This window comes from Taeniopygia guttata, chromosome Z (assembly GCF_048771995.1).
Source record: "Taeniopygia guttata chromosome Z, bTaeGut7.mat, whole genome shotgun sequence".
In the NCBI taxonomy this organism is placed as follows: Eukaryota; Metazoa; Chordata; class Aves; order Passeriformes; family Estrildidae; genus Taeniopygia; species Taeniopygia guttata.
Window position 1 is genome coordinate 73,560,178 of NC_133063.1, and position 24,059 is coordinate 73,584,236.

General features: G+C 38.7%; 2 protein-coding genes across 17 annotated transcripts in view; one reads left to right on the top strand and one right to left on the bottom strand.

Moving 5' to 3' along the window:
• Positions 1–1,156, bottom strand: part of PSIP1 (PC4 and SRSF1 interacting protein 1) — a 32,426-nt gene extending 31,270 nt beyond the window's left edge. Inside the window, exons 1-2 of one of the 3 annotated variants that reach the window (XM_030258813.4) lie at positions 943–1,156; positions 195–398 (exon numbers count right to left, since the gene is read on the bottom strand). In XM_030258813.4, coding sequence (XP_030114673.1) covers positions 195–266 — 72 coding nt within the window. In that variant the 5' untranslated portion in view covers positions 267–398; positions 943–1,156. Of the gene's footprint in view, positions 1–194; positions 399–839 lie in introns of all 3 variants that reach the window. The other 2 variants (XM_002193023.6, XM_072922346.1) reach the window with 2 other exon arrangements.
• A 2,547-nt stretch (positions 1,157–3,703) lies between these two features.
• The window catches only part of CCDC171 (coiled-coil domain containing 171), a 163,502-nt gene continuing 143,146 nt past the window's right edge, over positions 3,704–24,059 (top strand). For 8 of the 14 annotated variants that reach the window (XR_012053021.1, XM_072922341.1, XM_032744508.3 and 5 more), the window contains exons 1-6: positions 3,705–4,011; positions 6,935–7,104; positions 12,960–13,092; positions 14,598–14,772; positions 17,280–17,377; positions 22,311–22,457. Coding sequence is in view for 13 of the 14 variants with exons in the window: in XM_072922341.1 (XP_072778442.1) it covers positions 7,058–7,104; positions 12,960–13,092; positions 14,598–14,772; positions 17,280–17,377; positions 22,311–22,457 (600 nt within the window). In the remaining variant the exon portion in view is untranslated. Of the gene's footprint in view, positions 4,012–5,751; positions 5,868–6,934; positions 7,105–12,959; positions 13,093–14,597; positions 14,773–17,279; positions 17,378–22,310; positions 22,458–24,059 lie in introns of all 14 variants that reach the window. The other 6 variants (XM_072922344.1, XM_041711376.2, XM_072922343.1 and 3 more) reach the window with 2 other exon arrangements.

The window sequence follows — 24,059 nt, forward strand, 5'->3', positions numbered from 1 at the left end:
TTAGGACAACTAATGACTCATTGAGAGGGCTACTTTCTACAGTACGGATCTACAATGTGACTGCAAAGCTGTTTCTACACCGGGAGCCCAGCCACATCCTCCCTCACAGGAGGCGGAGCTGGAGGTGCTGCTCAGCACAGGTGTGTGAGCGCACCCCGCAGAGAACGGGGCAGGGGGAGGAGGGGGAGCCTTACCCTGGCCGGCCAATGGGGGTAACCTTTCATCTTGGCGAAGATCAAGTCTCCGGGTTTGAAATCTCGGCTCATGTTTTCTCACCGACGTAACGCCCCGCTGCCGCCTGGCGAGCCGGGCTCGGAGAAGGAAAGGCTCTGCACCTCCAGCAATCACCGAGGCACTGCCAGCCACACGAGGTGCCACTCGCTGCCGGGATAAACACACTGGGCGGGAGAGAGCAGAGAAGGGCAACACAAGAAGGCACGTCAGCAAGGGCGGGCGGCCCCCGGCTGGGGCGCGCTGTGCCGTGCCCGCCCTCCACCCCTGCAAAAAGACCCCCTGAGCACTGCAGCGTCAGCGCCCGCCCGCGGGCACGGCCAGGCCGCCTGGCCAGGACAGCCGCCCGCCACCTTGTCCCGATCTCCCCCGGCCCCAGCGGCCGCTCGCCCCCTCACGCACGCGGGCACGATGGCGCGAGAGCGCTGCGGGGGGCAGCGGGGGGAGGGAGGGGGCGCGCGGAGCAGTAACTCCGCCCGCCCTCCTCTCCCCTATCCATCCTTTTTTTTCTCTCTCCCGCTACCGCCTGAGCCCCCCTTTCTCTTTCTCTCTCTCCCTCGCTCTCTCTCTCTCTTTCGCTCTCCCAACCCGCCCGCCGTCCGCTTCACCAGCGGCGGTGCAGCTCGCCGCTACCAACCGTGCTGGCGTCCGGCCCGCCGCCCGCCGCGGGAAACACGGCCGCGCCGCCTCCTCCCGCCAGCGGGCCCGTACCATCGCGCACGCCGCGCCGTGGTGGCGGGGGAGCTCCGGAGCGCCGCCGAGGACTTGGCGAGCGCCCCGTCGTAAGACAGGCGGCTCGGCTCCCGCCTCCACGCCTGGAGGAATGCGGGCAGCCACGGGAGGAAAGAGCCCGCCGGACCCGAGGCAGGGTTGGAGAAACCAATGGGAAAAGTCTCGTTCGCTCCCTCTCCCCGCAGTCGGAAAAGTGGTTCGTTCCTCCTCCGGTCGGGGCGGAGCGGCCGCGGACGAGGAGGAAGAAAAGATGAGGAAGAGGAGGAGGAGCTCCCGCAGCGGCGCGGCTGTGGGACCGCCCTCGGCCGCGGTGCGAGCCGAGCTGAGGATCGCCACGCACACGCGGGAATGGGCTTTGCTCAGCCACTGACAGGTTGGCGCGGTTAATGAGCGCCAGTCTCCTTCCCAAAGTGGGCGAGTGCGATGTCCCCGCGGGACCCTTTGTGTGTCTCATGCCCCACGAGCTCCGTTAGAGAGCCGTTCCCTTGCCGGACTTTTCATCCCTTATTGCTGCCGGCCCAAAAGCTGCCCATGTTACCCGGGTACTCACCAGCCCCTTGCTTGATGTGTTGACTTCCCCCAGCATACAACAACTCGGAGTGTTTTATTTTCTTAAGTCTGTAACAAAGGCCTTACTTGCTACTTAGTCACCATTAACTCCTGGGTTTGGTGGAGGTGTTTTTTGGATTTTTTGTTTGTTTGTTTGTATTTGTTTTTGTTTTTGTTTTTTTTTTTTTTGGTTGGTTGACTGGTTTTGTTTTCTAACTAGGACTGATACTAATTCAGACTATATTACTTCCCTTGCCTTCTCCATATCTATTCTCTCCTGGCTTGTTTACCAGTCGGCATTAAGCTTCCTCCTCACCTAGTATTTCAAGCCACTATGCCATCCTCTCCTGTTTCTGTCAGCTGACCTCCTTAGTAAGTACATCAGCCACTGCCAGCCTCCCCACAAATACTTTTCTCCAAAGTGAAGATCTCAAAATCAAATAAATCCACTACCTTCTTTCTTACAGCCTGCTTATCCTGTTGTGTCTACTTCTAGCTCTGCATCAAAAATTAACTTGCCTGTCATCTCTCTCTGGGTTTAGTCCTGTGTGATGGCCCCACATAGCACCTCCTGCAAGTCATAGTATGGCACAAAAATTTACTCTATACACTGTTTCACAGGGGAAGACCTAGTCGTTTTGTGCTCAATTTTTCATCTTTGGTGTGTGGCCTGATGCACAAGTTTTACAGGTCAGTTTTCTGCCAGTTCCCCTCTGTGCTACTTCAACATAAAGGTAAGTCCTTGTGAGAAGGAAGAATCATCTTATCCCTTTCAGTTTTGATACTGAAACTCAAGTCAGGTCTAAAACACCCACTGCAGTTGCCACAGAGCAAGTTGTGATTTGTTCTAGGCTCTCTCCTCCTTAAATGCAAAATGTGGTTTTATAAACTTTAACTGTAAAATTTTACCCCGTCTGTGTTAAGCAAGAAAAAACTGCATTTTTCTGATGGTTTAAACAAGTCAGATCTGTTTGCTTTTCTTGGAGGAAGAAAAGCTCATATCCTCAACATCAACTTTCTCATGAAAAAAATATAAAATTGTCAATATATTAAGAGAGATAAAAAACTTTCTTCCTATGTAAAAATGAATGATCACTTGGGGTAAAAGTCCATATCCCTAGTGGTATTTAAAAGACATACAGATGCAGCACTTAGGGATATGGTTCAGTGGTGGCCGTGGCAGTGCTGGGCTAATGGTAGGACTTGATGATCTTAGATGTCTTTTCCAACTGAAATAATTCTACAGATGGTTCTATATATGGTATGTATTTTTCAGTCTGGGAGGAAGGAGAGGTGTTTGTTTAACTACATGTGTGCAGCAACATTTTGGGCAGATAAGCTAGTATTACTGGTTCAGAATTTTTCAAGTTTTTATACTGCCATAACCTATCACAACATTCAAATATGATGCTAGGTCTCTCCTTTCATATTATCACATAATTTATGTTTTTTCATTAGCTGAGGCCATTTTTCATATTAATTTTTGACTACTCATCAGACAACAGCAGAGAGGACATCCTCTTCACTCTGTATTTTTGATCAAAAAAACCCCAATCACACTGTTATTAACAGAACTGCAACATAATGAAATCTATTTTTGTGAACCTGGGCAAAGAACTTATTTAATCTGGCACTAGGCATTTAGAGTAATTGCATGATGGAGAAGCAGAAAAATCATCAGTAAAAGCCAATTACATAAATCAAGTCAGAAACTAGCAATTAAGTTTTAAGTCTTTTTCTCTAGGGGTGAAAATATTACAGAGGTTTTTTTTCTTTTTATTAAAACTTGAGTTGGTACCTTGAAGGATATACCACTTACATGTTACTGCTATTGTCCGCTTTTCTAAGCTATGGTGGGGTGGATTTTATTCTCTCACTCGCTTATGCTGCTCTTGTTTGACATCATATATATTTACATCTGGGTCTTGAAATTGTTTCAAAGAAACCTTTCCCTTTGTGCACTGAGGCGCCCGGAAGGGAAATGGTAACGTTGTTACGGCGTGATTTCTGTCCTAGGGTCTCTCAAAGTCATTTACCTCTTTGTTTCTCTTGATAATACGAGTAAAGGATGTGCTGCCCCGAAACTGAGGCCATGCACACCTCCATCTGGCTCTCACGTCAGGCGGTGATTTTAATTTCCTACATGCACATTACATTTTCGGGACCCAGAGCGGCCAGGACGCGGCCGGCCCGCCGCCGATGACGTTCCCGCCGCGGCCGGAAGTTGCCGTTGTGAGGGCGCGGCGCGGCGGCCGCGTCCCTGCCTGCGGCGCCTGGAAACGGCGCGGTGCTTCCCGGCGCTTCCCGGCGCCTCACGGTGCTTCCCTGCGCTTCCCTGCGCCTCCCGGTGCTTCCCGGCGCCTCCCGGTGCGTCCCGGCGCTTCCCTGCGCTTCCCGGCGCTTCCCGGCGGCCGCGCTCGCCCCGGCAGCCCGGAGCGGCCCCGGGGCGCTGCTGCTGGAGCTCTGTTGTGACCTTGTTCCCTCAGCCCTTCCTGCCAGGTAAAGCGCCAAAGCTGCCGGTACGGCGTGCGCTCAGCCAGCGCCGCTCCGGGGCCACGGTGCGAAGGGATGCTTCTACTTTGGTTTTTAGCTGGTTTAAATTTTTTCAGCCTGCATTAGCGAAATGCTAGTGGTTCGTTCAGCCGAAGCTGGTGAGCTTTTGTAGTTGCAGCACAGATGTGGTAGTTCCGCCTGGCCTCGTGTGTTTCAAATTAGTACATCCTGGTTAGATTCAGTTCGCTGGAAGGGACCTTAGAGATGCTCCATTTCCATTCCTTTGCCGTGGGTAGGAATACCTCCCACTAAACCAGGTTGATCAAAGCCACATCCAGACTGGTCTTGGAACACTTCCAGGGATGAACATCCACAGCTTCTCTGGGCAGCCTGTTTCAGTACCTCAACACCCTCACAATAAAAAAGTTCTTCTCCACATTCAGTTTAAATCAATGGCCTTCATAAAGCTAGTTAAGCATATTCAGAAGTTCGTGAGGAGACTATGACACAAGTTTTGTAGGTAACATCCATCAAATATATTACCTCCTCAAGCAAAAACTTTCTAACTTGTGTTTGATTATGGTGCTCTGACAAGCCACTCCATGCCCCTTGAATTTTTTTTTTTGCCTGATTGAAGTAGCATGCTCTTGGAGTGTGTCCATTTGTGTGCTAGTAAACTATGGATGTGCATCTTAGCAGAGAGATGTTGTATATTCAAGATCATTAACATTCCCAGAAAGCAGTCATTAGATATTCCCCGTTTCCCTCCCTGTCAAAGTAATGAAAAGACTTAAAAGTAATTTCAGAAGGATCTAAAACTTCAAGGTGGTATGGATGTATCAGAGGAGATTTTGCTTATGCTTTGAGACAGATTTTTTTTCTGCTGCATCTATTTAGTTGCACCTTTTTTTTTTTTTTTTTTTTTTTTACTGTTCAGGTTTTGGTATAAAGCCAAATATATATTTCTGGCAATAAATATTAAGAAAAGAGTGGTCTAAAATACTAATTTCTTAGTGTTCAGAGCTATGTCTGAATGGGAAAATTTGGCACAATTGATAGAGGTATAGTTTCCAATACCAGGATACCTCATTTTCATTTTTATCGAAGCGATTCGTCTTTGTTAAGTACAGTACTACAAGTACTTTTTCAAGATTTTCTTCTCTTACATAAAGTGTGCAAGTCACTAATAATTTAATGGAACTTAACATATGCCTAGAAATTATTCTACAGACTATACTTTGAAAATGAGATTTTCAACTGCTTTCTCATTTGAGATGGAAAAAAAGCTATGCTGTTTTCTGTAGGAGTGTGAGTGTCTGTTGCATGGCAATTATTGTGTTTTGAATTTTCTGAACACATGCACCAAGGTGAATTCTGATGAGTAGATGTTAAAGATCACAAAGGATACACCTAGTTATTCTATATGAATATACTACTTTTCTGTAAAAAGAAAACAAAGAAAAAATCCCAAACCAAAAACTCAGAGTTGTTAAAAATAAGTTTATTTTTGCTGCATTTTCTGTTAAAATTATAGATTGAAGCAGAAATGCATTTTTTTCTTTCCCATATCACTCATCCAGCAACTGGAATGAATAAAGCCAGTTTATATTAATATATTACACCTACTGCTGCCACTGGACACCACAATATTAAATATACATTGAAGTATTGGAGAGTACTGAAAGGAGGTATGCAAGGTTGGTGAAAATGTTATGAGGGATGCCTGAGGTCACTTGGTCTGTTCAGTCTGCAGGACGCTGAGGAGAGATGTCATCGCAGTTACAACTTCCTCTCAAGGGGAAGTGAAGGGACAGGCACTGATCCTTAATCTCTAGTGACCGGACGGAGGGAATGACCTGAAAGTGAGTTAGGGGGGGTTTAGGCTGGATATTCAGAGAAGGTCCTTCACCCTTAAGTGAAGGTGGTTAGACCCTGGAACAGACTCCCAGGGAAGAGGTTGCAGCACCAGACTAAGAGAGTTCAAGAAGCATTGGGACAATGTGCTCAGGCACATGGTGTGACTTTTGGGGTGTCCTGTGCTGGGCCAGGAGTTGGGACTTGATAGTTCTAATGGATGCCTTCCAACTCAGCTTATTCTATGATTCTGTGGGCATATGACTACAAACCAGGGGTGGTAAAAATGGAGTCTAGGCAAGTTTCCTGTTTTGGACTTTAGTATGCATGTCCATCTGCTATCATGTTCAAAAACAAACCTTTATGGGTCATTAATATTGACTGTTGAATACAGCTTATAGTTTATATTACTTTGCTTTAATTAATTAAAAGAGGTCTTTAATGAATTTGCTGTGCAACTTGACCTAAACAATGGATTTTTTAAGTTCAGCATTATAAATATTTTGTCTATATTGATTTCTTTTTTATTGTGACACTAAATTAATGATTTTTTCTAAAGATTAGTAGAGTTACAGTTCAATTTAGAATTCCTTCTGTATAGTCCTAGCTATTGCTGATTTATCTAATACAATAAAAATATGTTCAAATAGAAAATTCCAGGTTTGTAAAATACTTGGAAGACTTGTTGTGTTAAAGGCTGTTATCAGACAGCAAACTAGGACATTCAATCATGATATATGCATTTATCTTCAATAGAATTGTTTTGAAGAGAAATGGAGCTTGCAGTATTCTTACAAGATAGAGGATCAATGTATGGGAACAAAATACTTTTTAGTGATATTCTGAAAACCTTGGCAGGGGATATTCTGCTGTGTTACTATATATGTATATATTGATCTACAGTATTTAAGCTTCAAGGACTAGAAGTACAATTCTCATAGATGTCTAAGACTGTAAAATTATAGGCAGTAGTTGTTCATATGATGTAGTAGTAATACTGTTTTCTAACTGCTTGTGAGTATTAACAAATGATTCATTATGTTGGTAAATAAATTAAAGCATGTCTCTGTTACAGATTGTAATGTTTTTATGATATGGAAGAATCATCTTGGAAGCTTGTCAAGTAAATGTATATACAGTTGATTCATTCTCCAGAGTTTATAGTTTTTGCAGCTTGACAAGCTGTCTATTGGCCATCATGAGTTCATCCTCTCCTGTCAACTATTCTGTCACAGAAGCTAGAAGGTGAGCTTCATTTCTATACTTATTAGTCTAGTAATATAGTTCCAGTTTTTTGTGGTTTATTTTCTAGATCCCTGAAATTATCTAATTCAGACTGAAAAAGAATCAGCTACAGTGTAATATATGCAACCTATGCCATGTCAGTACAGTTATTAGATCTTAGAATTATGGAATGGCCAGGGCTGGAACAGACCTTAAAGATAATTGACCTCTGCTCTGGACAGGGGCACCTTTCACTAGGCATGATTGCATAAAATCCCATTCACCTTGGCCTTGAGCCAACTGCCAGGAATGTGGTGTCCACAGCTTCTCTGGGCAACTGGTTCCAGTACCTCACCACTCTCACAGTAAAGGATTTCTCTAATATCTAATCTAAACTTACTCTCCTTCTGTTTAAAGCCATTCTTTATTGTTTTGTCACTCCATGCTATTGTAAAGTCTATCTCAATCTTTCTTGCAGACTCCCTTCAGGTGCTGGAGAGCCACAATTAGGTCACCCTGGAGTTTCTCTTCTCCAGGATAAACAAACACAATTCCCTCAGCCTTTCCAATTCACCTCAGGAAAGGCACTCTATCCCTCTCATCAACTTCTTGGGCCTCCTCTGGACATGCTTCAACAGGTCTATGTCCTTCCTGTGCTGGATGCAGCCCTGCAGTTGGGGGTCTCACCAGAGCAGAGCAGAATCCCCTCCCTGGCCCTGCTGCCCACGCTGCTTTGGATGCAGCCCAGGACACATTTGGCTTTCTGGGCTGGGAGTGCCCATGGCTGGGTCATGTCCAGCCTCTCCTCCACTTGCACCCCAAGTCGTTCTTGGTAGGGTTGCTCTGATCTGTTCATCCCCAGTCTGTGCTGGGGCTTGCCCTGACCTAGGTGCAGCACCTTGCACTCGATCTTGGTAAGCCTCCTGAGATTCCTGTGGGCCCACTTCTTGAGCTTGCCCAGGTCCCCCTGGGTGGCATCCCATCCTTCAGGTGTGTCAGCTGCACCACTCAGCTTGGTGTCATCTACAGACTTGTTTAGAGAGCAGTGATCCCTTTGTCTGTGTGGATATTCTCAGTTCAGACGAAGAAAGAACAGAGATAGTTTTCTCCCAGAATGAGCCTGGGAAACTTAAAGAAAAGAATTAAAACAATTATTATCTCTTTTTCTGTAACTTTTGTTTATAGATATGATTCTTCGGAGTGTGCTATTCACAGCTCACCAATAGTGTGAGAAGTTTTTACTTTGAGACCAATCAAGTCTCACCTTAGCAAGTCACATTATAAAAAGGTGCTCTACTTTCATTAAAGCCTTCTAATTTGCCTCCTGAAGACTGGAGTCTTTTCTTTCTGTCCCTGACTCAACATAATGTCAGTTAATGAAGATACTAAATAACACTGGTCCCAGTATGGATCCTGAGGGACACCTGTCATTGATGTCCTTTGGGACTCTGAGCCATTAATCACTATCCTTTGGATGCTGCCATCCAACTATTCTCATATCCAACAGCAAATGAGTCCACTCATCAAATCCATTTCTCCAATTTGGAGAGAAGGATGTTGTGGAGGACTGTGTCAAAAGGCTTTACAGAAGCCCAGATAAATGCCATCTGTAGCCCTTTGCCCACTGATGTTGTCATGTTACTGGATGATAAATTGTCAACACCTGGTGAGCTGACACAATGGTTGTTCTCCTACAACCATTGGCCTGTGGAACTGCACAATGCTATTGTGTAAGAAGGAGAACTGGAAGTTCACCAGCCCTAGTGCCCTGTCAGCTTGACTTTGTCAGCTGTAACATCCCTGACCACTATGAGAGACCCCCAGGGCAGAAGAACACATGCGTAAAGGAGGGACAAAATACTTAAATGATAATGGGTAAATTATTATAGTGTATTTTTATTCTGGGACAATCAATGAATATGTACGTAAAATATGTGTGTAATCAGAAACTTTCCTATACTCAGCATGCAAAACTGTAGGAGGAGCTACTTGCGCATATGACCGAATAAAGAATGCCTGCTTCTTAATGCTACATTGCTGCTAAGGAGTTTGCTATTTTTATTGAAGTTTTGGCAGCAGTCACTCCATCATTGCAGGTGTACATACTGGCCATCTGATGTGCAAGAATTCTCACATGGGCATAGGAGACATGACAGAGTTTTTGTCTCCATTTTGGAACAATGTTGTGGAGTTCCAGAAGGGTTTTCTACAATAGCTGTGGGGGTAGAGGTTGGTTATAAATGTTGCACATGGCTCTTATTTTTTTAACCTGATGTGTTTGATCTTTGGCACAATTAAAGTAAACTTTAATTCATTCTGTTTATCTTAACTGGGAGAGCTATTTGTCACTATTTAAAATCTGATAGTGAAAACCTGCCAGTTGTATAGATGTAGCAAAATTCAGTGGATACTTTGGTTAGGAAGTCAGGCTACAGGCTGCTTCTTCATCTGGAGAAGTTCAGTATAACTACACTGCTACATAGTAAATGAAAGAAAGTTTCTCTGCTATAAAATTACATTTTCAGCCATATGTGGAAGAAAAGCCAGTGAAAACCGTTTCTCTGTGATGTTCTTTGTTGACTGTAATTAGCTGACTTGTGAAGTGAATGTTCATCACAGAATTTTTGAGCATTCTGTGATGTGGAACTCAAAAGCTATTTCACCTGCTCATATGCTTTCTTAAGGAGCCTTAAAGTACTACCAAAAATAGTGTCTTAGATAAAAGCTCTAGTTGCTAAAATATGTGTTTTCATTCAAAATCAATGATCAACAAACTATTAATATGTGAAAATGGATGTGCAAAGCAGTGTCTGATTTCCTCTTAGACTGCAAATCATATGTGATTTGAAACTTTCCAGGGATTTTGCCTGATTTTGTGACTTAGGCTTCCAAGAACTTTATGCTTGTAGCACTTTTACTGGTAAATGAATATGGAAGGAAGACTCTTCTACAGTAGGTAGTATGAAGCTTTCATAAAGTACTTACTGTGTGTGCTGGTGATGCTGTGAGGATTAAAGAAGATACCACAGAAATAAGGCAGCTAATTAAGGAGAATTCCTATGCTGTGCATAAGAAGTTATTTTTAATGCCTTTTTCCCCACAGTACTTACAGTTATGCTGTTTGTCTTCATGCTCTTATGCACATTTTTCATTTGTATAATGTCCCTAGTTTGCTATTGTGGTATCATGTAACTTGTTTGTGGTGGTTTTTTTTCGCACTACTGGTCCAGTTAAGCACGTAGTGAAATTTTTCTCTGAGTTAGTTTTATCGTGCAGGTATCTGCGGTACACTCTTTTTTTTTTTTTTTTTTTTCCCGGGTAATTAATAGCAGAATTGAAAGGAGGAGCTTTATTTAAAGCTGATTGCCATAAAAACCAAAGTAATTTCCTTAAAAATATGAAGGTGTTTCCTTTTAATTACTTTACAAAAATAAGTTGTTCCTTGCTTTCATTTAATGTGCTCTCCTTGCAAGAAGTATAAAATATCATCAGGCTTAAGTAAGCACAATGACCTCCCTGCTGCCCACAAACTATCAAAATGGTTACCCTTTTCTTAATCCTTGTTCTTTGCATTAGTCATCCTTAGCTTTCAGTCTGGGTCTTGTTTTTCCCCTATGCTGTGCTTTGTTCATCTTGGTACCACCAGGTTTTTGGGTGTCTTTAGTTGAGACAGATACTTCTTGTATAATCTTTGAATAGGACAACCTGTCTTTCATCTGTTTTCCTCAGCCATGGGAAAATAAAGGTCGACCAAACCCATTATATGATGTCCACAAACAATCTTTTATACAGTTTACAAGTGCTCTTGATGCTTAATTTATTTTGCCTTTTATATTATATTGCCTTATATTCTTTGCACATATATTTGTAGCTCTGTAGTCTATAATAGTATTTGTAGCATTTTACCTAGTCTATTAGAAAGGAAGACAACATAAATTTCTCAGTGGCTCCAACCTGGGAGTCCAAGGCTAAATTTTTGGCGATGCCAAGGTTGAAACTAGCTCTCTGAGACAGATTTTCATAAACAAAGTGCAGTTCCTGTCTAAAGGAACTAGAATTCCTTTAGACAGGGGAATTTGAAGGTTGAACTGGGAGGAAATTACCTTAACACTGACGTCTCTAATTGGGGATTTTTGTCAGATATACTAATTTGCTAAAAATAAAAGTTATGCTACATGTTATGCTATATGTGCATCTTCAATGTTTTCCACCTGGTGAATTGTGCACCTAAGGATTCTTATAAAGGTTACCCCTTTTCATCACCTAACAGTGTCGGGTTCATGATTTTAGGATGAGTGAAAAGTCATCACTTTCACTGTTCAGATTCTTCTTACTTCCTTCCTGACTTACAACCATATTTTCTTAATTGAATTAGCTAAGACTTGCTTAAAATAATGATATGGGATTTTACTTACTTGGTTACTGATTGTTTACCCTTTGAGATGTGTTGGTTCCTCTGGGTATGTAAATACTGAAAGCTAATAATGTGCCAGTGGTTTTCTTGCAGTACATGTGGGTTTTAATGATCCTTATCTCCTACATATATTAAAAATATAAACTGTGTTAAGTACATGGCACCCCTGTGGACCAAGTACTGATGATGTACAATTATTCTTATCACATAGATTAAGTCTATCTTGTTTTTAAATGAAGACTTGACAGAATTTATTAAATTATAAAATATTTATAGGCTGCAGCTAGAAAACATGAAATTTCATCATTTGTTCTTATTAATATATTTAACCTGGAACATTGTTCCACTTGTTGATGACATTTGTGTTAGTCAGTTTATGTGAGAAAACATATATCATCAGGTAAAGGTTTTAGTTGTGAAAAATGTTAATGGTGCCTGTGCCTAAACCTAGGAGTAAAGTGATAATTTTTTTTTATTATTTAGAAAAACCCAGTGTACTGGAATTTATTAAACTGTTATTTTTGTAATTAATACTTCAGATTTCATGTAGACCAATGTAAGCTATTTTATTATTTTCAGCTCTGCATGAAATGATGCCAACTTTTTTGTTTAATTTAATTATGTTTCTTTTTACAGTTTAATTTATATTTAGTGACAACTTTCAGTTTTGTGTGGAGCAACTGAATATTAAAGCCATTCTTATATAGCTTTAATAATTTGAAAAATGACATATATCAAATAATGTGAAGACTGAGTTTCAACTCCTGAAATTTGAGTTGTCCACTTTGAGTTATAATAATTGATTGTAAGATTATTAAGTTAGTTAATTAAATATGTATTTTTATATTAATTTTTCATTCTCTACATAAAAACTTGTTTTAATTGTTTTGAGCTTGTGATGTTCAGAGGTGAATACTGTTACCTGCCAAGTAGCTTTTCTTTTGGCTGAAAAAGTAGTGGAAATAATAGGATATTTTAGAGGACTAGACTCTTAGTTTGTATTTTGTTTGTGAACAATTGTTTACTGTAGTTTAGATGTATATATTTTTGAAAACAAAATATGGAAGAGTGAGATTTATTCCACATTTATGCAATTGTTTTATGATAGTGATGTTTTTGAGACAGTAGTCCATGTTATAGAATGAGCCTTACTGAAGAGAAAGACAGAAACTTGCCAGTCATTTTAATATATGTTATTGAAATGATGTTTTTGACCATCCTGGTAGTTGATTGGATCAATAATATAAATAATGAAAAGCATGCTTAAATCGACTTAGGGAAATTAAAAGTGCGTATCTAGTATAAGTTGCTGCTTCTACATGTCTCACAGTTTGCATAATAAGCAACGATAGGTACAGCTTTACCTAAATGAATGTATAGAGCTTTGGACCCACAATCTGATAATCGAAATAAGGGAACGTTAAAAGTTACAAGGAATGTTTACCTTTTCTTTATTTTGCAGCCTACATAATGAGGAATGTGAGTTACTACAGAAGAGCAATGAATTAGATTTGGATGCTGTTTTAGGTGTGAAATGGAAACTTCTTCAAGCTAAAAAAGAAAACTTGGACTTAACTATTCGACACAATCAAGAAGTAAGGACTTCTTTTTCATTTGCCGTATTTTACTCCTGGATTAAATTTCATCTTGTTTAATTGAAGTAATATTCTCAGATAGTGGATCAAAAGCATAGTCCGTAAATGGAAAATATGAAGAAAGGTGTCACTGTACAGACCTCTCATACCTGTTCCTAGATACTGTTAGCACCTCTGCTGTCATTGTTAACAGTTAAAGGTGTGGTAAGCAACTCAAGCACTTCTCAACAGCAAAATGCAGAAGAACCTTGTGCACCCTGAGCTCAATGTAAGAGATTGTTTGTTTCTTTGTTTGTTTGTTTCAATCCAGATAGTTCCATGGATCCATTTTTTGCAATGACACCACAGTTGATAAGCCAACAGGAAAATAACAATGTAACTGAAGCACAAGAACGAGTCATTTTGGGAGAAGCAGGCATCTCTCAATTTGGGTACATACCCAGATAATAAATGCACATGGAACAGCAAACTTGTTCTGTTGGCTGTATTTAGCCAAAAACAGATGAATGAGCATCCACATCAACTTCTCCTGGGAGATTGCTTAGAGCAGAATTGCTGTAATAATACTTCTTCAGCAGCATAGTTTAAACCAGATTACCAACTGCCAGTTTGGCATTAGCAAATGTGGGAAGTGTGCCTAGCAGCAATATACTGAAACTGACTACAACTCAGCACCCACCTTTTTCTGTGTTTGTTAGTGGGGGAACTGAGATTCAGACTAAATAAAAAATTAATTGACTATATTCTTAATGCCACTTCATTTCAGTACTAGTTTGCTGCAACAACATCAATGAAATCCTTTGTAATGTGAGTGATTTCCCATGTATGAAATTCTCATTGACAAGAATATTGCTACTTTGTAGATGTTCTGAAGGAATATCTATTTTACTTTCCATCTTCTTGTGTTGAAATATCTTGAACTTGATTTTCTGAATCCAGTTTTTGGCAGCAAAGATTGTTTCTTAGCCTGTATAAGATCCCTTTTGGAAGTGTTTTCTATTCTTAGTTTGTTGTGTGTTAGCATTAAAGGCATCTGTTTCACTACTAACCATTATTGGACTGAATTTTATGCTTGTATGTGTATTTGTGAGTTACTAGATGTCTGATAGTCTAGTATCCCAATATGATTGTTCTGAATGTTGCCAGAAAATCGTCTGGAATATAATGTTTTTCTTATGGCATTTTTTTCCTCTGAGGTGCAGGAAGATGACAGTAGTATATGATTAATTTTTTTAAGGTAGTATATTTTTTGAAAAATGGAGGGGTATATTTAAGGTACATGAAATTCATCTAGGAAAAGGATCAGTTCGCAAAAACCAGTGAAGTATCAATATGTGCATAAACATGCAGTTGCAAGATTATATTTCAAATTCAAGTTGAATAAGATGGCAGTTATGAATGTGATTCCAAGTACATTTAAAAAATATTCTGTAGGTGTATTTCTGCAACATGTTGTACTTCTTCAAGTGAACATTGTTAGCAGTTTTGTGAAATTTATTTTCTAGGTGTCCAACTATGAGAAACAGATAATCAAATTACGGTCGGAATTTGAGAAAGGAGAGGCCATTCGACAAGGTCTGGAGTATGAATTGGCAGTTGCCAGAAAAAGTGCCCATCTGAAAATGTGTACTGCAGAAGAAGAATTGTGTGATGCAAAAAACAAACTTAAGGAACTGCAAGGTAGGTTTCAAAGAAGTAAAGATGAAATAAAGGCTAGATCTGTTTCATGTCTTTAAGGTAAGTCAGAAGCAGGGACTTAATTAGATTTTCTAGTTTACTGCTGTTTTTCTGGAATCTGTCTTATCTTCCCATCTCTTATCCATCTGCTTTTGAAAACTCATAAGAGTTCAGAAAGCTCTTACTGTCTAATGTGTGGATTAGAACTAACTGGCTAACTCTTCCAACCCTTCTTTCCTCTTGCCCATCACTTTCTGTTACTTCTTCCTTCAGTGCTGTCTGTGTACAGAACTGTGATCATGGTGGCCATCTTCACATCCGGGTTATCCCTGTGTTCAGTAGTTCTTCCTTTTCCATTTCAGAGGGAAAAAAAAAAAAAGGGAAGAAAAAAGAATAGAAAAAATTAACTCCTGCTCATTTGTTTGCACTTTTTCCAGCAGCTTTTTTCCAGAAGTTCTCATCATATGTATATTTTATTTCATCTTTTCTAATGTTTCAAGCTTTTAATTGTTCATGTCTCGTTTATTTTCTTCTCATTGTTTTTGTTTCTTTTTTCTGTAGTAATGTGTGTTGTGACACTAGTATGTAGAAGGGAAAGTTTTTATGTAGACTTTTTATTTCCTACTACTTTTTTATTCAGAAACTCAGATTTCCTTTATACTCCTCAAACAGAGAGATTTCATTCTTGTGAATGAAATGAGGAAATTAGGTGCATTTTTAGTTACCTAAACTACTATATCTATTTAATCTAGTACAGGAGATGTATTTGTGAGTTTGATGAGCTGTTGATACTCAATGAAGAATTTGGAGTACTCCTCGAAGATTTTAACCTTCCAAGAACTGAAACAGAGTTTGGATCTTGCAAGTACTTAAAATAACAAGTATTTTTAAGATGTTGGGAAAGCTGAACTTCCACTCTTTTGGAGAACACATGACTAAACAAAAATCTTAGGGATTGCAAACACATAAAACATGGTGAATCTTATGGATTGCAATCTGGAAGAAGGCATTTTTTTACCCTCTGGAAATTTCTCAGTGATTACAAATTGAAGATTTGAATTGGTAGTTTCCACCTAGAGCAAAGTCACGTTTCTTTCCATGTTTGCTGGTTTCCTTGCCAGTATAAGACTCATGCCATCCAGGTACCAAGAGGCAGGACTGATGCTGATGGAACCACAGCACAGTGAACCTGGTTTGCTGGGCTTCCTGTCACTTTTCTGAACAGAGTGGGCTAACATGTGATGAAGGGGCAGGGGAACAAAAAGGGGTAAGAGGGGCTTTACAGAGGCAAGGGATATCTTCTTAAGTGCACGTGTGTTAGTTTCTTTTAATACCAGTCTATCAATTGATGACAAATTCCATGGCTGAAATTTCTCAAACTTCTTATGTCTGTGACAAGTGCCAAAGAAACCAAATTACAATTTTGCTGCTTAATTTTCTAGCAATTAGTAATTTTCTGCTTCTTTTCCTTTGCCAGTTGGAGCCTTTCTCACATCGCATGGTGCTTTGGTATGACCCCAGCATTTCTCCTCAGATAGAATGCTTTATTTGTGCCTTGTACCCTTCAGTGTTTTCTCCAGATTTTTTTCTGCTGTTCTTTTTTAGGGTTGATTTTCTGCCACCTGACAGTCCTTTCCTATCATTGTGTCCACTGATTCCCTGTGTCATCATAATGTGCTCTCTTAATTTCATTATTTTCTGATTAAGAAGAAATGTCAGAAAACTGGGATAGAATTTGAAATAAAATCCTTTTGCAAAGTGATTACTTAAATGCCAGTGCAGCTAGTTGTATTCAGTAAAATGAAAAGCTGTTGTAAAATATTTTCTCCTATAAAGCTGCTTACAGGTTATGAAGGTTTCCATGACATTTAACTTTTTACAGAAGTGTGTATACGATGTTCCCCATCTCAGGTCATTTATGGGCTGAAGATTTAAATGTCTTGAGGAGTAATTAAGTTTCCTTGGAAAAACTAAATCTTTGCCTAGTAATTCAACCTACCTTTGGTTTCTCTACAGTCTCTTTCATGGAACAGGTGCCTATCTTTACTGTCATTTAAACTGAGCTCAGATTTAATTGATGAAGAGTATTACCTATATCAAACATTACATTTGGAAATAATCTGGCAAAATGTAGAAACTTTAAATTAAGTCCTCTATCCTATAAGGATGTCATTTCACAGAATCACAGAATATGCTGATTCAGAAGGGACCCACAAATAATTATCTCAGGTTTCTATCCTTTTCCAAGAGAAAAAAGTGTTTTAATTGTTAAAATCTCTCAAATATTTGTGTATTCTTGTGGGAAAGATGTGATAGGAGCACAAAATTTGCTGGTTTCTTCTTAGTGAAGATGGTGCTCTCCAATGCTGGAGAGCTAATGTTGCAGTGTTCCACAGGGTATCAAAATACACAGAAGTACTGATGATCATTATGTGTTTGGGGTTTTTTTCTGGATATGTTATGCCATACTGCTTCTACCTTTTTTCTTTCTCTTTTTCTGTAAACAACAGTACTCAATGAAAACCTTCAACAGAAAGTGACAGAGACTGAGAAAATGTTTCATAATGCTGAACAGAAGTGGAAAGAAGAACAGCAAAGACTCTCAAAGGTGAAGGATGGTATCAGAAGAATTTATAACAATAAATAGGTATTCCTTCTTAAAGAAAGAAATGAAGTAGAAACTATTTTACTGGTATGGTGTATTAATAATTGCATGAGATAATGGCTGGAACTTTTTTGGTGTGAAGTGTATACTGGATTGAGGTCTTTCTGGTGTAGGAAAAAATTTCCCAAGTAGCTAAATGCTGCAGAATATTTCTGAAGAATGTTGCCTTTTTAAGTTACACTTGGCATGTGACAGTCTTTCTTACTTTGATGAAATGTGTTATGGCTGATTTTGATGGTGAATGCCTAAATCAAGTTACCAATGCACAGTCCATTTGCACTGTTATGCAGTACTGAGTCAGTAAAATCGGGACACCTAACACCCACTGATTCAATTTCCCTGTTACTTCCCCTCAGTATGGCATCCAGAAGCCTGTGAATATGAAAACAGTTTGTATAATATGAGGACAACATACTTTCAGGGAACCTGAACGGTGATGATGGGATTTCAAGCTGTGCATTGTATGTTACTCACTTCATACCACATAAGAAAAGTAATCATTGTTGGTAATTCTGCCATTTGATTAGATAAAAATCACCTAATGTTTAGAAATGGCATTATAATCTGTTCTAGATTGTGGGGTTTTGTTATTTAGTAATTAATTTCCTCATATTTCCTGATTTATACTGATATTTATGTATCCTTTGGGTGTTAAATGTGTAAAAAGTGATAAAAGTACAAACTTGTTTTTGCACCTTTTCTAGATAGTCAAGCTATTCAAAACTGAAATATATTTAGAAGAAATCATGTACCATTATGGTGTGGAAGTGCTGAGTGAACATATCTAACTTTTAACTGCTCCACAGGGACACAAACAATTACATCACTGTACTTCAATTATACTTTTGTCTTTTTAAATGACAAGTTATATATGTTGTGTCTTACCTATGTAAGAATACTATTTGATGGAAAACCAGAATGTATTCAGCTGTATTTATTCTTCATAAAAAGAAATGTATGCAGAGGCTTTGTTAAGGCCAATAGACGTCTGAATTGCATGATGTGTGCAGAGAACAGATTGCTGCTAAAAGATTAACTTTTTAACATATTTTCTTCCTTTGTAGTCTCTTCTAAGATGTGACAGACTTGTCTCAGTTTGGATGGTCATTGGTCAAGCAGTCGAAAATTTTCTGGTTACTTTCTTCCTAACTGCTCAGCTCCAAGCCTGGGACAGTATCAGTCTTCCCAAATGACACTAAATATACCTGGTAGCTTGATAGCCAGATTCTGACAGCAAACCTACCTGTTGTACTAGGTTATGGTGCTGTTGCTCAGATTCTATATGGAACCTGTAGAAGCAGCTCGCAAAGCAAAACAGTGCAGAAACACTCCCTTAATTACACATATTTCAAAAGTACTGGGTACTGACTCTTCAGCTGTTTGAAGGCAAGATCTGGAAGGAGTGGTGCAGTAATGACACCTGTAGTAGAAATCAGGTAGTGTGTGGATACATAGTGTTTCTGTGCATGGACTGCAAAAGGAGTTGCATTGTGCTGTTTATCTTAATGATGAAGAGACCTGATGGTGGAAAAGGATCCCACTGATTTGAATTTTCTCTGAATAAAGGATAAAAAGGAAATTTCCTTGATCCCTGAATAATTTTGAAGATATGTTGAACAGTACTTTGAGAGACTAACTGGGAGAACTGTAAAGGTATAGTTAAAAAAAAAAAAGTAAAGAGAAGGTTTCAGAGGAGAATATGTAAATGCATTGACAGATGATACCCGAAGGTCCTTCTCAAACCAACAGAAACATGAGTCATTTTTCATTCAAAGTCAATGCTTGAAAAACTAAAGTTAGGTGTAGGCTATGACGAAATTTACTCTTAGTCACAGCTTTCTTATTAAGTTACCAGGTAACACAGGCTAAGACTGGTGCTTTAGCTCTGTGTTCTGGCTAACAGTAGACTGACTTAATTTGAGGAGGATTTGGAATGGACTTGTCATGTCTTGTATATAGAGTTTAGAAGGGTTTATTCAATGCATTTAATACTGTATGAAAATAATGATGTTTTAAGAAGTATACTATACTCTTAGAAGTGATCGTAGTCAGATGAAAAGGAACAGTGCATTGCTCAGGTCATTGTGTTCTCTGTCAATGTAAGTTGATTTGGAAGTGGAAGGTGATTTATAGAAGCAGGAGTTTGGTTGGAAAAGTGCACTAAAGGTATATAATTGTTTACTCCTAAAGTGTGTGGTTCACTATAGATGTCAACTACCAGTGTGCTTTGAATAGAAATTTTTTTTTATTTAGTTCAATTGCAAATAGTTCAGGTTTTCTACTTTTTTTTTTGTGGTGTTCCCTTGCCCATTACCCTAGTTATAGTTACATATAGTTATAAAATTCTGGGAAATAAAAAATGCATGCATAAATGTTAAATCAGGACTTGACTATCTTAGTTGTTGTTTGAAAGCTTAACTGATTTAATTTGGCAGATAAATATCAGAGGTTTGTAGGTTTGTAAACTAAAGCCTCAAATGTGTTCCAGTCTTCAGTGTTATGTATTTACAGTCCTGTTTTAAATAATTCGTAGTTATTTTGAGTTATGAGATGAAAGCTTCATAAAGTGTTCTTAATATGTATGTAGAAGCAAGATCCTTAACATGAATGACAAATCCTGGTTCTAAACCTGCACTTTGTGAACTATAAGTCTGAACTTAGCTGTGAAAATGCTGAGGTAGGCATAGAAATGAAGTTAATTTAATCTACTAAAATGTGTCTCTATGATATGGAGTTAAAGTAATCCTCTCTGCTTTTTTAACAGAGAAAGTTTTGTGTTGTGCTATATTGAGTGTGCTTAGCATTGTGTTTGGTATATGGTAAAAGATGTTGGAGTTCAATAATAAATGCAATAGCATCATCTTGTGGTGAGTCAGAATATACTATTCCTTCACAGAAGCAATCAGTTGTTCCTTGGACTATTTGTGAAACTGTGCTGTTTATACACACTCTAAACCAATCGACCAGCCATGTTTTTGATAAGCAAATATGTATAGTGAGTGTGTATGTGACATGCAGGTACACATGTATATATGTAATGGTGTTTCTTTTTTAGCATGGTGAAATATGTTTCTTTCTGAACCTTCTAAGTGCGGGTAACTGCTGGAAAAGTCTGACACAGTAATATCATATCTGGAAAGTTCAGAGACTTCAACATTCTGAAGTCATGTTGACTTGTTTAACAAGCTTGATGTATTATTCATGTCAGTTTTTTGAAGTCTTGATATAGTATTTTCCAGGAAGCTATGTATTACTTATTTCATATGCAGTTTTCACAGCTCACTTCTGTTAAAATGTGGAAGATAAATCTGAAGAGAAATATTTTTATATCTTTCCAATATAGAAAAGATGAGAGTAGTTTTAAATTTGAGTAAAAGTAACTTTTTTTTGCATGCTGATGGGAAGAAACCTCTTAATTGTTTTGGTATTACAGACAAAGTTAGATTTCCTTAAATTTAACCCATATCCAGATAGACTGGTTTTGAAATATTTTGATTTACTCAGGTTCCTGGTTTTTACTTCACTTGTTTCATAAGCATGCTCCTTGTTACCTTTTCAGAGAATGCCAAAAAATCATGCCATAGTGCCTCCACATGAAAAAAGAGAAAATGAATTTATTTTTCAGTTACTAGCTGGTGATAGTGGAGTGGCACAAGGTGTTAATAAGGGTGTCATGAATCCCTTAGTGTCATGTTTAAGAGGCCAAAACTTTCTACCTTCAGTCATGAAGAACTTCTAAAATTTATTTTAGACTTTGGAAAATACTCATATTTCTTTGATCTTCATGTATAAACATGGTTCTGTCAAATTTCAATCTTCCAAAGAATCATTCTTTATCAATAATTCATTTTCTTTTCCTTCTCCTCCCTGCTCTGCAGATGCCTTATGATTAGTAATTTTAAGGAACAAGATTATGTGATGTAAGAGTAATAGCAGAATTTGTAGACCAGCTGGTTGATTTTCACAAAATGTCTCTTGCTATGATAAACTATAGGAATAAATGAACAGGAGGACTTACGATAATCTTTCTGTGTTTTGGGTGGAAAGTAATTGGCTTTCAAAAGGTTTTCCAGCTAAGTCACTGGATTTGCAACTTGTTTCTGATGCTAGTTATAGAAAAGCTTACTCCTGTCCACTAGAACAAAGCTATTCTTTTTTAAGGCTTCTGGAATCCCCAGCTTAAATATGCGCTAGGCTACTGGGGGCTCATTATTTGGCTACTTTCCTCTGTGTCTGGTGTGGCTTGAATGAGGATTTTGTAGTAGTGACTACACAGAGCTGCTGAGTCCAATAGTGTTAGTAATTACAGCATCCTGTATCTTGGTTCAACTTCCAAAGGCAGAAATTGTGGGGAGGAGCAGCTTAGTTATTTTATCTTTCCAAGAAATTCATAGTTCATGTAGCTAATTTTATAATTCTGTTTCTGAGAAAAGTCCTCAGAATAGTAGAAATTAAGAATATTTATTCTGCGGGAGTAACTTTCAACAAATGTCTGATGATTTGAAGTTCTAACAGAATAATAACAAAGAAAAACTGTCATTTTGTCAAATGCACTTAACTGTTTCCCTCTCCACCATTGCCATTGAGCTGCAAGAGAGAGCAGATTGGAGGAGCAGCCTTGTACTTCTTTAGAGAAAAATTTCCTGTGGAGAATTGGCTCTGATTTTTGTATTACTGCAGAAGGTCATGTTTGTTGTGAGTTGTGAGCCAACATATGTTATCTGGTGGTGAATGAAGAATGGCTGTTGTTGGGTAAATGTGTGACATGTGCTGATGTGTTAGATTTTATTAACCTGTTTTGATGCAGTCTTTCCTGTTTTGATCTTTCTACTTTATTTTAGCAAAAGTAACTCTTAATGCCTTATTTCTTTTCTAGGAGCTGAATAATGACCTGCAAAATATACGCAAGAAATTGAGAGATGTGGAAGTGGAGCACAGTGGCTGCAATGAGGTGCTAAGATGCCAGGCCAATGAACTTAAATGCAGCACTGAACGAGAGAAGAGACTTTTAAAGGAACTTGAAGTAAGGCTTTTTGACTATTGCTACTATTAGTCTCAACAAGCACTGACACTAAGCAATTTTATTTTTGAGGGATAGAACCTTCCAGTTAGGCTGGAATTCTGTGTACTTGATGAACGAAATCTTGAACATGTGTTTTGCAAAGATGGCTGAACAGGTGAATGCCACTTTTATTGTGAGTTTAGCTTGAGACTTGTGTTTAAACATCAAATAGGAAAAGGTTTATGTGTGAAACATAGGTTTACGTGTGAAAACAAGGCTAACTAACTTTACTTCAGGAAATCTAAAGTCTTAATTTGTCTATCTTCTTGTATTTTTGGTTTAATGGATTTCTGGTGGAGAATCTGCTGGAGCTGCAGAAATTGCCAGATGATGTGGTAGGTGAGGGAGTAGAATATTGAAAGATCACAATGGTCTTACAGCAGCCTCCTCCTAGAGTTAGTTACTGCAGCTTTAGTTTTTCTCTCTGTTGAATTGACATCCATGTTTCAGAAGTCTCTAGTATTTGAGAATAATATCTTGTAGGCTCTTTACATTAACCAGCTAGTTTCCTCATAAGTTTCAATATTTTATTTGTCAACTAATAGGATTTGTAGTAGTTATATTATATGTTCGTGCAGTCTGGACCAAGACTTTCTTGGTAGAACATTTGTCATTGCAGAAAATAATATTGACAATCCTGATGTATGTTTTCTACCAAAGGCAACATTAAATATTTTCTAATTTAAGAGAACTGTCACTTCTTAAATATTAAACCTTAAAGAAACAAGTTACATAGTTTTCAGCTGTGGGTTTTTTTTTTTTTTTCCTGTTGTTTTTCTCTTAAAGGCAAAACAAATGTTTTAAGTGTTGATTTTTAGGTAGGTAGAGTCCTGCATTAAAGATGAAACACAAAAGAAAATTCCTACAGGGAAGATCAAAGCTCATCAACTAAAAACACTGACTTATTGACCAACAAAGTAGACCTTTGTGCCCCCAAAGAATTCTACAGGAAATCTATTGTCATGTATTTTGAGCTGCACTTATTGGCCTAAGTGGAATTGCTTTCAGTTGGAATGTGTTGCATACTGTGAAGTTCCAATAGCCCTTTTAAAAAGCACAAAGTTTTTCATCCCTGTACTTGAGTAAAAACTCTTCTTTTGACCTCATGGCTTTTTGTATACTAACAGAGAAGTCGTGAGTTTAAAGGAGGAGGAGAAATGCAGCAAATTTTTTTTTAAAATACTTTGATTGAATATACCCACCAGCTGTAAATTTGAAAAGAAAGGATGCAGTTCCTTGAAAATCTGCAGTTGCTATACTCTATGATGGTGTTATTAGGGAAGTGCTACTTACTAACCATAATAGAAAAAATATCTTTTTTGCTTCTAAATTTTTGTTAAACTATTTTAATTTTCTGAATATCTTAGTAATGTAAGAAAATATATTCAGTCTGCAGAAAAATAAGTCTCGTGTTACTTATTGATAAGGATAGCTATTTAAGCAGTGACTAAGGAAAAGTATGTCATGAAACCTCTTGTATATGAAAGTTAAAGAAAATTAGTACAAGTCTTTGAATCGAAAAAAACAAACTAGGTTAGACGTCAGTACATATCCTGTTGGCAG